General features: G+C 39.6%; 3 protein-coding genes across 6 annotated transcripts in view; 2 read left to right on the plus strand and 1 right to left on the minus strand.

Moving 5' to 3' along the window:
* egfem1 (EGF-like and EMI domain containing 1) overlaps window positions 1-5,059 on the minus strand; it is a gene marked incomplete at its 3' end in the record, with an annotated part of 21,616 nt that extends 16,557 nt beyond the window's left edge. The window contains 4 exon segments of the mRNA XM_014018182.1: window positions 2,832-2,936; window positions 3,117-3,226; window positions 3,646-3,780; window positions 4,739-5,059. Coding sequence (XP_013873636.1) covers window positions 2,832-2,936; window positions 3,117-3,226; window positions 3,646-3,780; window positions 4,739-4,821 — 433 coding nt within the window.
* A 318-nt stretch (window positions 5,060-5,377) lies between these two features.
* Window positions 5,378-9,322, plus strand: mffa (mitochondrial fission factor a). 4 transcript variants are annotated; one of them, XM_014018129.1, is made up of 8 exons: window positions 5,378-5,570; window positions 6,043-6,273; window positions 6,615-6,784; window positions 6,921-7,009; window positions 7,354-7,515; window positions 8,349-8,405; window positions 8,585-8,669; window positions 8,753-9,322. In XM_014018129.1, exons 2-8 carry the CDS (start codon window positions 6,060-6,062, stop codon window positions 8,882-8,884), a joined length of 909 nt encoding a protein of 302 aa, XP_013873583.1. In that variant the 5' UTR covers window positions 5,378-5,570; window positions 6,043-6,059; the 3' UTR covers window positions 8,885-9,322. The 4 variants fall into 4 exon arrangements, with proteins under 4 accessions (XP_013873583.1, XP_013873584.1, XP_013873586.1 ...); XM_014018130.1 differs by having other exon boundaries at window positions 6,047-6,273; XM_014018132.1 differs by lacking the exon at window positions 7,354-7,515 and having other exon boundaries at window positions 5,379-5,570.
* Window positions 9,323-12,924: 3,602 nt separating this feature from the next.
* The window catches only part of mrpl44 (mitochondrial ribosomal protein L44), a 2,084-nt gene continuing 737 nt past the window's right edge, over window positions 12,925-14,271 (plus strand). The window contains exons 1-3 of the mRNA XM_014018134.1: window positions 12,925-13,124; window positions 13,504-13,972; window positions 14,085-14,263. Of these exons, the coding sequence (XP_013873588.1) occupies window positions 12,952-13,124; window positions 13,504-13,972; window positions 14,085-14,263 (821 nt within the window). The 5' untranslated portion in view covers window positions 12,925-12,951. The remainder of the gene's footprint in view (window positions 13,125-13,503; window positions 13,973-14,084; window positions 14,264-14,271) is intronic.

The raw sequence follows: 14,271 nt of genomic DNA on the forward strand, positions 1-14,271 counted from the left end.
CCATTATTATGATCTTTTTTAATAGAAGAAAAAGAAGGAGATTTAGGATGCCTCCTGGACGCCTCCCTGGTGAGGTGTTCCGGGCATGTCCCACAGGGAGGAGGCCCAGAGGAAGACCCAGGACACACTAGGGGGACTATGTTTCTCAGCTGGCCTGGGAACACCTTAGGATCACGCCTTGGGATCCCCCCGGACGAGCTGGCCCAAGTGGCTGGGGAGAGGGAAGTCTGGGTCTCTCTGCTTAGGCTGCTGCCCCTGCAACCCAACCCCGGATAAGCAGAAGAAAACGGACGGACAAAACTGCTGCACATCAACCCCACAAGATGTTTCTGTTTCCATTTATGAATGTTTGGGGAATCAAATCGCCAAAACATTTTACCTCCTTATCTACAGCTGGATGATCAGAACACGCAAAAAACAAGCACAGATAACTCTGCCTGTAGACTTWAGCAGCAACTTCAAAATGATCTAGCCAGGAAAAAAAACATCCACAATAAAATAGAACACATTTCCTAAGCCATTAAACAACCTACATTCATTAGACACCAGTATTTAACAGAGAATTTGAAGGACTATATATTCTTGCTGCATATATGGATCTAGCCAGACAAAACATGCAGTTAGGAAAGGATGTTAAAAATACTGGAAACACCACAAAAAAAAAAAAAAAAAAAAAAGAAAAAAGGAAACACCACAAAATAAATCTGATAAATCCTTTATGAGGAGAGAAGAAGATAATTAGTTTTATTTATTATATTAAAATAAATCAGCAGAGGTCAACATTCTTGGTTATTTACTGTATCTGCTTTTCCTCCATCATTAGTGAACCGGAGCAGCAATAAGTCTGTCAACTGAGGAATGTAAAAGCTTACAACACAAACAGAGACTTCCACATTTCCAAGGCTCTCTTGGTAATAAGGGGAGATTTCTATTGCCCACTGCACTGCACTCTGTTACTCTGAAGCTACATCTTGTGAATAATGTTAGTAGTTGCTATAATTCATAGCAACGGGACAAATATTAATCTAATTTTATTGCTGCAATCATGTTTTTGTTGGAGTCTTTGAGAAATAACATTGTTCTATTGTATGTTAGGAAAACATTTGTTTGACATCTTCTCAAATTATTCTAAATGTTTGCTTTCCTAGAAAAAAAAAGTTATTTTCACACTTAGGAAAATGCTAATTACTATAGAGTTTTTTATAGAGTTTTCAATGCATACTGTATATCACATGGATAAGATGTCTAAATTTCCCAAAAGTTCTGGGTCTGCAACTATTTTATATTGTTTTTATACAGAGAAATCTGAAGCTTGTACCAATTTCTAAAGAAGATAATCTTGACGTTAAGAAGAAAACATTAATTGTTAGAAATGACTCTGCTTCTTAAAGTCCAGTTACTGGTGTGTGTATTTACCCCTGTTTCAAGGTTCAGTAGAAAAACCTGGCTGAACGCAGGAGCTTGGCTTGACTCTGTATAATGAGTTTGACAGAAGAGAGTGGATAAATCTGTCTCGGGACACCGGAGAATGTAAAGTGTTTTACAAAAGGAGGGAAGCAACATGTGAGTTCCCATGGAGAACCTGAAGCCCAAAAAATGGGGGAGGCGGGGATTTTCTGATTAGGTTTAATATTTCTGTTCCTAATGTGTCAAAACAAATACAAGAGCTACCTCAAACAAACATAAAACATCTCTGTATAAAAAAAAATAGAAAGAAAGAAACAGGAGCAGAGCTGTTCAAACCCCCTGACAACTCTTTCCCCTCTTGGAAAGGAATCAGGACAGGAAGAGCATTAAAGTGTGTGTTTGCCTGTTTATGAGCAGGGCTGAGACCAAAACGCTCTGCACACTGTTTTGTCTCTCAAAGAGTTTCTTAAAATGGAACAGCTACCCCTTATTTTTGTGTTTGACATAGATCTGCTGAGTTAGCGTGGTAGGATAGTGATGAGAGTAATGGGAAAATTTATGAGTTTATAGGTCAGCATTTTACCAAAATATTGTAGGAACCACAGGAAAGATTTGAATGAAATGATCAGAGCATATTCTTAAGACACATATCTGCAAATGACTAACTTTTAGAGTCAACACAGTAGTCACTACAGATAATCAAACTTTGCAAACACAAAAACAGCTACAATCAAGTTTTTTTACAGACATTGAGCTAAAATTTTGCACAATGGTGGTGCTGAGTCATCCCCAATACATACTCCGAGCAACAATCCAAAAGTAAAGTTATTTCAATAAATCATTACCGAGTAAAGCATGTTTGTTTKTTTTTTATCATTTTTTATCTAAAAAGTGCTCATGAGGTTTTGGAGTGAGGTATTGCCATCACAAATAATTGTCCTTARCCATCACATAAATGACTATAACTCAGTCAACTTTACCAATTTTAACCAAAATATGATGTAGAAGTAACTGAAAGTCATTTACAGTATACACTGAGCATACGATCTACAAACAGTGTCTAATATCACACAAGGATTGGCCAAATGACACTAACTCCATCTGTTTTTGACAAAATATGATTGTAGTTTAAAACTAAAAGAGGTAGTCACCAAGTTGAAATGGTTGATATGTGTATGTGTGTTGCAGCATGATGGTGAGATGTACAGTAGCAATGATAGAAAGTCTGCACGACCAGCCAGAACAGGTGATGTGCAGCACATGTATTATTGGCACGTCTTCTATGGAGCCACAATGCCGACTTTATTTATAAAAGCTCACATCGTCACGAGTCGTAGCCAACTTTAACTGTTGAGTTATGAACAGTCAGATCAGTAATTTGAGAATTTCGTTTTTGTCAAACAAAAATAAAAATAAAAACTTACCGTACTGGCAATGAATTCCTTTGAAGCCCCCTGGACAGTGACAAATAAGATCCCCGCWCTCCGCACATCTCCCACCATTAAGGCAAGTGCTGGCCTTGCACTCTCCTACAGATGTTACACATCAGATATGATGTTGCTCAGGTATTTGTGTTTGTCCTCATTACAGCAGTTTTATAAATAATACATTTGTCTTAATCTAGACTGAAAATTTCTATTTTGTTAACAATTTCAAACTAATGCCAATCTGACATTTAAATTATGGAAGTAAAACACTTCTATACTCACGGTGTAGACAGCCCACCTCATCATCTTTATGGGTCCAGCCGTGGCAGCATTTATAGACTGTGTGGGAGTCCATGTTGTACACCTGTCTGTATGTTGTGTAGTATGAAGTCCTGTGTAAGAAACAATGTTAACTTTTAGGGAACTGAATTACAAGATCATATTTGCAGAGTAATTGAGGTATTTTCCTTGTGTCATTAAAAGATACACTTGTTTTAAAGAACAATTGTTTGAGCATCTCAGATAGCTCCAAATTGCCTCTACTGGTCATTATGAGAGGACATCTGCCTGAAGTGTTTTTATATCAGTATTACCAGTTAGCAGTTTTTTACWGTTTCACTTTTATGTTAAAGTGATATCTGTTGATGTAAGACTTTGGATGGAAAAAAGAGCCAATGTGTCATTGGCTGAGACTAAAGATGTATTACTACATTATTATAAACCTATAGCTGTCTATAGCTGGTCGTTCAAAATGTTTTATCTTGTTTTCCTAACTGTGAGAGTGCAGTATCAAAGACAAGCTCCTTCTTACCTTCTTTCAAAGCCCATACACCATCTATGGGTCGGGCAGCCTTGCTTCCACACCTTCACCATGCGCGTGAAAGCCCGAATGCATGGCCGACGGACCCCAAACACTGACATCTCCTTGTCAGCGCAAACATTTGGCCTGTGGATGAGAAACACAGGGGAAAGACTTGTGCAATCTGTCCAGCGGYGAGTTAATAAAACATGACTTTTATGAGGACTTTTAAATCTAAGACTGAGCGATTCCTTTTTATTTTAATTCATACTGAGCCTGATGAAGGACTTGACAGCATCGTGTTCTCATGTATAGCATTAAAGGAGCAATGGACAAACAGCAAATAACAAATAGTTAATATGTTCATGTGAATCTGAACATCAGGTTCTATACTTTATTTATTTTATTTAACCTTTATTTCACCAGGCAAAACATGAAGAACAGTTTCTTATTTACAATGTTGGCCTGAGATATGAAGATACGATATGCGTTTGTGAAATCAAGAGCATCCTGATTGCAGGTATATTGCCTATAAAACAATCCATGCAACAATAAGGGGCRTTTGATGAATGAAAATACTTGTTTAAAGGGGCTATAAGTCTGAAGTGTACACCACTGCATCTTATTTGTGTTTCCATTGCAGGTAAAATGTCATCCTCAGGCAACCATCTGGTTTCAATACAGCTTGGAGTTAATTAGAGGAAGTATTCTTCTTCTCTGGTAATGAAAACGATCCCCACTTTAATGTGCAGAAAAMTCTATTTGAATTCAAAAGCCTATGCTATAGCTGTCCACAAAATATAATACACCTAATTTATTCAGTTGTCATAAAAGTTTAAGTAAATGTAGGTTCAGAAAGAGAGACTCCTAGTGGACACTGAAGAAAGTAACGCATAGAGGACAATAAAGTAAAATAAAATGAAATAAAATAAAATAAAGCGTAATTTAAATTATTCTATTTTTATGGCCATGCAGCTTTTTTGTAGAATTTTATTCAAATATGGTTTTGATTTATTAAAAAAAAATCAATGCAAAGCTTTCATTTAAACCTTACAAGAAAGTGAAGCACAATAAGACAGAAACAGTTTAAGTCTTAATAACTTACATGCCAAGCTGCAGGTCCAGAGATGACACGATGTGCACAGTGCTGAATATCTGCACGCACAAAATTAAAATATTTGGAAACATAATTCCTGATAATCAAAACCGASTTAAAGAGTCAGCACTCAGCACTATAATGCTTCTGTTGAAATCAAGAGCATCCTCTTGTCATGTAGTCCTGATTTTAAACATGTTACTGAGGCTGTTCATCCTGAGTTTCTGTTCGGACGGCTGGTTGAAGCTGGAGGGGCTCTGAAACACTCCGTGTACATGCGCCACCCTCAGTGACTGAGGGGCCATCWCATCAGCAGCAGCAGCCCTCGTCCTTCAGGATGAAAAAATAAATAAATTTAGAAAAAGAAAAAAAAGCATAGCTTTTTCATTAAAAGCAAAACTAAACAAAGGCAAGTCGCAGCCTAATAAGTACAAGACTTTTAAAACTAGAATTAGACATGGGTGGGAGGTCTTAACCTTTAGCTTTCAGGAGGTTTCGGTGGTAATTAAAACTTAGCGAATATATTTCTGCTAAAAGCAGAAACATTTTTTTACATTCAAATTTGAAATTAAAATTTGACCAATTTTATTTCATTTTCTCCAGCTTTTATTTTCAGTGGCAGTTTCCTGGTAAGGGAACTTCCGGCTGATGACGACACATCCTGTGTAAAGTACAGACCGAAACAAGCGGAGGTTATTAATACCGGTGTTATATGTTTAACAGCTCGAGTTTCTCTTGACACTTACACTTATTTTAAAGCTTATATGGGGATTTTGATGCTGTTCAGGATCTGATAAATAAATATATTTTGGACACCGCTGCCTTACGTTTCATCCGGACGGTAAGAAACTGCTAACCACTAGCCTGGCTAAACAAGGCGATAATGCTAAACAATTTTCGACTTTGTTTATGTGTTTTAATTTTATAAATGTAGTACAGCGTTATACTTCAACATATATATGTATATTGTTGGACGCTTGTTTCTGTTTAATATAGCTATTGTTATTTTAGTTTTAGCTGTTCTAGTTTGCTGTTAGCCTGGTGAGAGCACTAACTTAGCTAAGCAGCAGAAGATCAATGTTATTGCTTGTGTAGTCAGTGCGCCCTCTGTTCTTCTTCTAAGAAACCGAGAACATTATTTACATCATATGATAGTGTCACGGGATTTTACACCAATCACAACCCTCAAGAAGAGATTTTCGTTTTGTGATGCGTTGTGCAGTCTTAGAGCTAAAAAAAAGCATTTGAGATCAATGACTTGTCATATTTTGGACATTTTTCTGTCTAACAACACATTTTGTTTTCTCTAAAAGCCAGTCTACACAGCCAAATGAGCGGAGCAGCGTTTCCCTCCCCAACAGTGGAGATGGCGGAGATCAACCGTATCCACTATGAACTGGAGTACACTGAGGGGATCAGCCAGAAGATGCGCATCCCACAGATGCTCAAAGTCGCTCCTCAACCCCACGATGAGCCCAGTGCTGGACTACAGGTGGCTCATCCCAGTGTCATCATGCAAGTGCCAGAGAGAATAGTAATTGCAGGTTAGCTTGTGAAAAAATATATATATTAATGTGAAAGCTGCATCTTTGCCATTTTCTTTGTTTATGCACAAAATCTGCTCACTGTGAAGACATCATTTTTGCACAATTATTGTTTAATAATAATTATCTTTTATCTATACTTTGCCCATTTTACCCTTGCAATCCATTTTAAAGTCAGCTGAACTTCTAAAATGTGAAAACTTAATAAATCACACATACGTGTTTATTCACTGCATAATAAAAACATACAATTATGTCACTGAGTTTGTCTGTACTGCATGTTGTTGATCTAAAATGCTTTACTTTCCATTTGAACCCTAATTCACGCCTTCATTYGTCAGGAGACTCTGCTGACCCCCAGTTCTCCAGGCCCAGAGACTTGGACCTTATCCAGTCAACACCTCTTGAAACCCTGTCGCTTAAAACGCCTCCCAGAGTCCTCACCCTCAACGAGCGGCCCCTGGACTTCATGGAGGAGGAGCAGCGTGCAGCACCAGACAGCGAGGAGGCRGTGCGTAACAAAGCAATACATTGTTTATTACAGAGACACATAAAATCCACGTGTTTCGGTTAACAGGAAGTCACAATCAGATGAAACGGAATGTTGTTTTTAGATATGACTTTTTTTGATTTGTTTGATTGAACAGATGCGACAGCACGGACGCTTGCGGCGAGAGCGCTCGGCCAGCGAGAATGCAGCTCTCCGTCATAACACTGTGGTTCACAATGATTCTGCGTGAGTATTTTATCTACACGCGTCACTAATGTCTGAGTACCACCTCTGTTGAAGCTCCTGTGTTGGTTCCACACAGTAGCAAGCAGCGTCTTCCTTCCTGAGTCATGTTTTATTCTGGTTTACCGTGGCTGCTGATTGTTTTTAATTTGTGGCATTCTTTAGCCGTAGGGCTTTAAAGTGGTTGACAGGTTTCCTCTTGTTCAGCTCCTGTTTTTTAAAAGCAAAGATTGGGGGGGGTGGGGGGGGGTTGCATCCTTTCCTTATTCCTTTTCCTTTTTTCTTCTGCCTTTTTCCTCCTTTCCCCTCCCCCACTTTGAATTACTTTAATGATGGGTACTGAGCAGTGCAGCTTCACACATCCCAGCCACTGTCCAGCCACGCCCCTCTCTCACCGTGGCTGAAGAACACAAACTGCGCAGCACTAGCGGTGTCCTATCTTTCATCCAGTCCACAACACGTCGGGCCTACCAGCAAGTCCTGGAGGTCTTGGATGAGAACCCACGCAGGTGACCTCCCAATCATCTGGTCTTTTATATTGCTCCTGTTTTTTCACTGACCAAAAAAGGCTATTGGCAAATTTAATTCAGGCTTAATTAAATGTTTGTATTATTAAGATTTGTGTAAATTTTTGCTCTTTGGCACCACCCAACACCTATTTTTAACACCTAGTAATCCTAAAGACAATTTTCAATTATCTTTAATTTTTTTTATAATGAAAACTGACTAACTGGTTTGATTTGTTATTGAGTCAAACCTTTTACTTTATTTCTTTTAAAACAACTAATGACTATTTTAAAGGAAATTGTTGCCATTAGAATAGAACGCAAACAGTTGTGGTGCTTAAGCGGAACAAAAAAGACCCCATGAAGTGAACTAGAGCAGTTTTTCTCCTTGAAGTTCAAAATCTTCAGAGTTCTGCATTCTGCACCTGAAAACAGCTACAAATAATCTGAGTGTGTTTGCAGAATGTACAGTATACATACTCGTGAGCAAAAATGTTCTCAAAATGCCCGTCCTTCCTGCTCCTCCCCTGAGATTTGCAGCCTCTCAAAAACAGGTTAGCATGAGGTTAAATAAAAAAACAAAAGGCTGTGTCTGGATTTATTCTTTCTACAATATGTCATTTTAAAAATGCTTTAGACTTGTGTGTTTTTAAAAGTGTAAAACATGCCAGTTTAGAGCTCTTTTTTGTTATACTGACCTCGTTGTTTCCAACACAACAGAAAAAAGTGTAGCTATGGAGAGAGCATGCTCGTTTCTGTTTGTTTTGCGTCTGCACAACTCAAGTGTTTCTCTAGCTCTCTTTTTGCCTCTCTTCTGTCTTTCCTTACCTCTTCAGCAAACCATCTCTGCGAGGGGGGTCGGCCTTGGGTTCCAGCCCCCTGCCTGATTCCAGGTAACTTCACCTGGCTCCTTGCTCCCTTCCTCCTCCCTAATTTTCATCCTTTGTGTATTTTCAGTCAAAATAAGATTAAGTAGTCTTGTGAAAACCTTCAGCAAAGATGATGTGTTCATTGTTTAACGTGTCTAACTGTATCATATTGGGAAAAAAACGCTTTTGATCTCTTTTTTTAGGCTTGCGTTATCGACATACGAAGCTCCTCTGGAAGGGACAACTGATGACCTGACAGTCGTTGATGCAACAACACTCAGGCGCCAGGTTAGTTCTTAAATGCTTTTTCGCTAAAGTAGCTAAAGCCATTGTGACTAAGTCAAATTCTTTTGTTATTTACTTTTTAATAGTTGATCAAGTTGAACCGGCGACTCCAGCACTTGGAAGAGGAGAACAAGGAGCGAGCAAAGCGAGAAATGATCATGTACTCCATCAGCGTAGCATTTTGGCTCATCAACACTTGGGTGTGGTTGCGGCGTTAAAGCGGGTGTGTATTTCTGCCCTTAGCATGACAGAAAATATTCATTATTCAGTGTATCAAATGTTAGCTACTCGCTGCGACGTGCAAGGGGAAACTAGAACTTGCACGAGACCTGCTGCACTCAGGCTTGTTTTGATTTTGTTTTGTTTAAATGTACAGTTTTATTTTTTTACTCCTATTTCTTCATGTTGGTTTTCTCTTGTTTAGCTTTTATCTCAATCCCACCCCCGTTGATGACACTAWACAAGATTTGTAAATAGTTGCTTATGGCACTTAAGTCTGTTGGAAGATTTACAGATAAATTAAGGCCTGGTTCATCAACGTAGGGAAAAAAAATAGAGCTCTGTGTTGATAACACTGAAATTTTAAAGATGGAGAATAAATATGCAACTTGTGTTGGGAAATGTATTAAAACCTAGTAAAAAAATCATACCTGTCATGTGTTGTCCTGTGTTTTTGTTCATGCAGGAAATGAAAGATCTCTAACAAATGCACTTGAGGAAAAGGTTTTCAATATATTTCAATCTTTATCAGTTCCAGTGTTTTCTCTTACAAATCAGACCTGCTGAATACAGTCTTGTATAAAGTACCTCAATGCGATACTTGTACTTTTACTCAAGTATTTTACCATAAAATTACTTTGGTAACAGTTCAAGTCTCCTCTAAGAGTATTACTTGAGTAAAAGTCTTGACGTATCTCACATTTACAGTAATTCAGTATCAAAAGTTAATTTGTTATATAAAATGTAAGTACTAAAATTACATTTACTGGAAGAAGCTAACCTCCCAAAATATGGAGGACCAAAACTGACAATAGGAAATACATGTAGAAATAATTAAAAAGACTTGATAAAAGAAATAAATGGCTTGATAATTTTGTAATTAAGTAGTAACGTGGCATACCAAAAAAGACAAAATTTTTAATAACTATAATATTAAAATATTTATTTTGACAAATTAAGATTTACATTTAATAAAAAGTAAGGAGTAGAACACGGATGCAAAAAAACAGTAGAAGTAAAAAGTCGGTTGAAAAAAAAATACGTAGATAATCAAAATTCCTATTTAAGTAACAAATTTGTACTTCACTACTTCACACTTTTGACTGAATGACAATTTTTTAAAGAAATCTGAGCAGATCATTTCAGACATTCGTGTTGACCAAAAAGTGTTCTAAACAGACAAAACCCTGAACAAACAAACTTCAGCTGTTTCTTTAACTAAACAAACACAACTCCTAACTAACTGAAATAGACGTGGTAAAACCCTTACTCGCTTCTAGTTTCAACATCTACAGTAAATATATACGGTATGTTTTTCATTTGAAGTTCATAGCCAAACTTAGTTGTATGTATCTTAACAAAAAAAAACACTCAATAAACAGTAGGCTAATGTTGCCTCAGTAAAGTTTCTSAAATCTAAAAGCATCAGTCCAGTTCTTCTATCAGGCACGATTGTACGGAGGGACTTTGCTTTGTTTTAGAGTTTGGTTGCAGGTTAAAGGCCTCCTCATCCTCTGGATACACTAAGAATGAAGACGTACTAACGAGCCCAGAGGATTTGTTGGAGTGGCTTATTCAAAAAGAGTTTTCACCTGGGTAAGGAAGGTGGCATCTCTGAATGCCAGCTGCCTCCTGAAAGGACTTGTTTTTTGGGTTTGATCACATGCTGAGGAGAAGTGGACTCTTCTGGGTCCATGTCCTCTAAATCGGGCAGGTCGGTGATGTGCAGTGATCGCTGCAGGGGGAGGGTTAGCTGCTCTTCCTCCTCCAGTTCTGTCACCAGTAGAGTAGACCTGACCAGAGGAGGCTGCTTGTTTTCTTTCTTCATCTTTGACCCATTTTGTTTGTCTTTGTCTGCAACATCTGTTCCGCTGCATTTGGTTGTTCTTGGCCAGATTTCTCCAGATTCACTCGTCTCTTTTCTGTCACTTCCTTCATCAGCGATGGATCCTCCTCTCTCTGGAGCTTATCTACATTTGCATCGTCACCATTTGCCTGATCCTCATCCACCCCCTGTTCCAATGGGCTCTCTGAGGACTTCTCATCCGGGCTATCCTCCACAAAGGTCTGGACCTCATCTTGAGTGGAAGTCAAACTCTGGATGCTGTTTTCACAAAGGATCCCTGGAGTGGTGTGAAGCCCAGTTTCACMTGAAATAAAGTAGTTTTAAAGTTAAAAGCTGCATTTACATTTGTTTTATTGCCGCAAAAACTGAATACTCACCTGTTTCCTGCAACTCTCCAAGGGGCCTATCTTTCTTGCTCGTTCTTGTATCCCATTGCACCTTCTCTGTATTCCTCTTCCATGCCTCCCCTGGCCCACGCCTCTGCACATGCCCGATCTCTGGGGAACACGGGGCGATCAAGGAAAGTGAGCTGCATTGTCGTCCTCCTATAGTTTGGGATTTTTCTCACCACTTCATTTCCCCATCAGCTTCAGCACATATGCTGTGTGTGGCGGGAGCAGTGTGATAATGATTGGCAACTTAAATTCAAAAGCACTATTTTAGTAAAGATAAAATTGGTTATAATGACTCCACTTTAAAAGTTACCTTAAGGCATGCAGGCCCGCTTACAGATGAGGCTTGAGACAATCTCACAATTCCATAAGTTTATTTATTACACCATTGTTTTAATTCCAAAAATACTAGCTTAAAACCACTCACACATTAAAAGTCAGTTCTGGCTCAACTCAGGGAGGAGTGAAATTCGGGGTAGTGTCCTAAAAAGAAGAGAAACACAGCAAACAAAAGAAAATCATGCACCAAACCAGAAGGAGAACCACCACCCGGAAAGGCCACCACCAACACCAGGAGCTGGCCACTGCCCAGTCACAAATACAAAAAAATAATAATTAAGAAACAGACAACATTCAATTAAAAGATGTTAAATGTATGTATATAAAATGGTATAAATTCAGATGTCTCAGTCCGGTAGCAGGTAGCCAAGCAGCAGTAGACTTTGGGTGTGAATTAATGTTCCATCCAGSAGCTGTGAGGAACCCACAGAATCACCTTGAGCTGAGCGTCACTAAGCCAGTCAGGGCCGAATGACGACCAGCAGGAGCCGATGAAGGTCTAACACAGCAACAGGTAAGAAGCCGGCCAAAGAACCACACGGCATAGATAGGAAACCGGAAGTGAACAAATAGGGCCTCCAGCATTACACCGGCAAAGGACAAACAGCAGCGTCTGGTACAGAACAAACATTAAGAAATTWAATTTGGGTAATTGAGAGACTGATAAGACAAACATTGCACTCACCACTGAGCCTAAAGTGTAGCTCCTCTAAAGGAGGAGGAATCAGGTAGACTCATTCTGGTAGCCTATTGAAACAGAAGCTAAGTTAAAGCTAGGYYACAAACAAAAACACCCTTCACCCTTCATGCACCCACTAGCCTGGGGCTAGCGTGCAGCACCCGCAACCACGTTACTCGGAACCGGGAGGCAAAAATGTCACACAGGTGGAGGGAGGGCCCTTTATATACAGGCAGCCAGTGCCACAACCAATTAGATGCAGGCACTTGTGCGTTCAAAGCCTACAGGGCATACTGCCACATGTGGCACGGCCTCGAGTACAGAGATGATCTCTGGATCATCTACATGCACTCACTGATGGCCTGACACTGGCTCAGATGTTGTATGTCACACAGACTTCAGCTTGTTGTGGGCAATATCCAGACGGCAAGGAGGCAAACTGATTCCCCATCGTTTCTAATAGTTTTTAGTAAAAGTCTGCTCCGTAAGTATATGTGAGGTTTGTCCTCTGGGGAAAAAAAAAAAAGTAGTATTTCTGTACAAAATTTTTGAAATTGGCTGTGTGTAATCAAATAGTTAGCACGTAGCAATCCGCTCGGTTTGTCACCATTGCAGTTGGCAATAAAAATGTATAATTAGTGGAAGAATGGTTTAAGTATATCTTACCAGAAATGTAGTCAACTGCAATTGTTTGGCTCCGTTGCCGTGGTAACGCTTGGTCGGCCATTTCGAATGACCGGATGTTGTTTGTTGTTCTGCGTCGGAGACTTTTAGCCGCTGCACAGTGCTGCGACTGCTGCAAAAAAAAACATGGCGTCTTACATGTTCAGTCGCGGCGTGCTAACATTTGGAATACACCGCCAGCTTGTTTATAAAGGTGTTACACTTTCTCAGGTTAGAGGGGAGAAACGATGGATGAAAAATTACATGCAGTATTTGGCGTTGAAGTTAAAGATTGAAGGACCTCCTCCTCCGGAGCCGCGGTAAGGCTAACAGCTAGCTAAAGCTAGCCTGCGAGCTTCTCAAGGCCACAGTGTACAAGTGAATAAAGGTTAATTATTTTCAACCAAATTAGAGGTATTGGTAAGAACATAATTTTACTGCTATTTTTTGCACGGTTACTGTTTATCATCTAAGAGTCAGTAGTGATTATTCATCTTCTATTCACTTTAGAATGGAATATGATATGTGTTTTCACTTTCTTAAGTTAGTAATTAATGAATAGTGCACTGTGTATATGCATTAGTTTTACTAAGTAAATTAAACTTTATTTCAGCAAAACCACTTAGAAATAATCAACATCTTCTCAATCTACTTATGATTCACTATTTTAATGGACGAAAATATTTGATTGTGTTTCAGGTCGGTTAAACCTAACTGGGATTATCAGGCTGAGGTTCGAGCTTTCGGCATCCGCCTCCAAGAAAACTTTTCCACAGAGCTACTCAAAACGGCCTTCGTCAATCCTTGTTACCTGCAGGCGGAGCAGGACAAGAGGAAGGAATTAGGCGTGGACTTGGAGACCACAGCTGTAGTTCTTCAGGACAACGTGCAGCTGAGGCAGCAGGGAGCAGCTTTCACCAAAAACTTCCTGACTGACTGGTGCAGGGCAAGTTTTCCTGTTCTGCCAGTTGAAGGCGTAGAGGCCATTGTGGGGCATCTCAGTAGCACAGACGTTGTGGTGCACGTCGCAAGAAATCTGGGTGTTGAGGACCTTACCAGGAGTGCGGAGTTCCCTGTTCCCGATGATGTGCTCTATTCCACGTTCATGGCAGTGGTTGGAGCGCTGCAGGAAAGCAGTGGAGCAGAGAGAACTGGATTTTTTCTTAGAGTAAGAGTTTTAGTTCAAAAATCACTTGCTGAATGATTTCTTTTAAAATAATGTGCTCACCCCAGATCCKTACTGTTGTCTCACTGTAACGTGACATTACTCTTCTCCTCAGGACTTCCTGGTAACTCAGACGATTGGAAAAGACTTATTCGATATGTGGACTGTGTTGAACCCTATGGGACTTCTGGTGGAGGAATTGACGAAGAGGAACATTCCTTTGCCAGAGCCTCGTCTCATCAGATCTGCTGGATCCCGTACTGTCCTATCTCTCCACTTTGTAGGCCTGTACAGGTATGTAA

This window comes from Austrofundulus limnaeus, unplaced genomic scaffold (assembly GCF_001266775.1).
Source record: "Austrofundulus limnaeus strain Quisiro unplaced genomic scaffold, Austrofundulus_limnaeus-1.0 Scaffold184, whole genome shotgun sequence".
Taxonomy (NCBI): domain Eukaryota; kingdom Metazoa; phylum Chordata; class Actinopteri; order Cyprinodontiformes; family Rivulidae; genus Austrofundulus; species Austrofundulus limnaeus.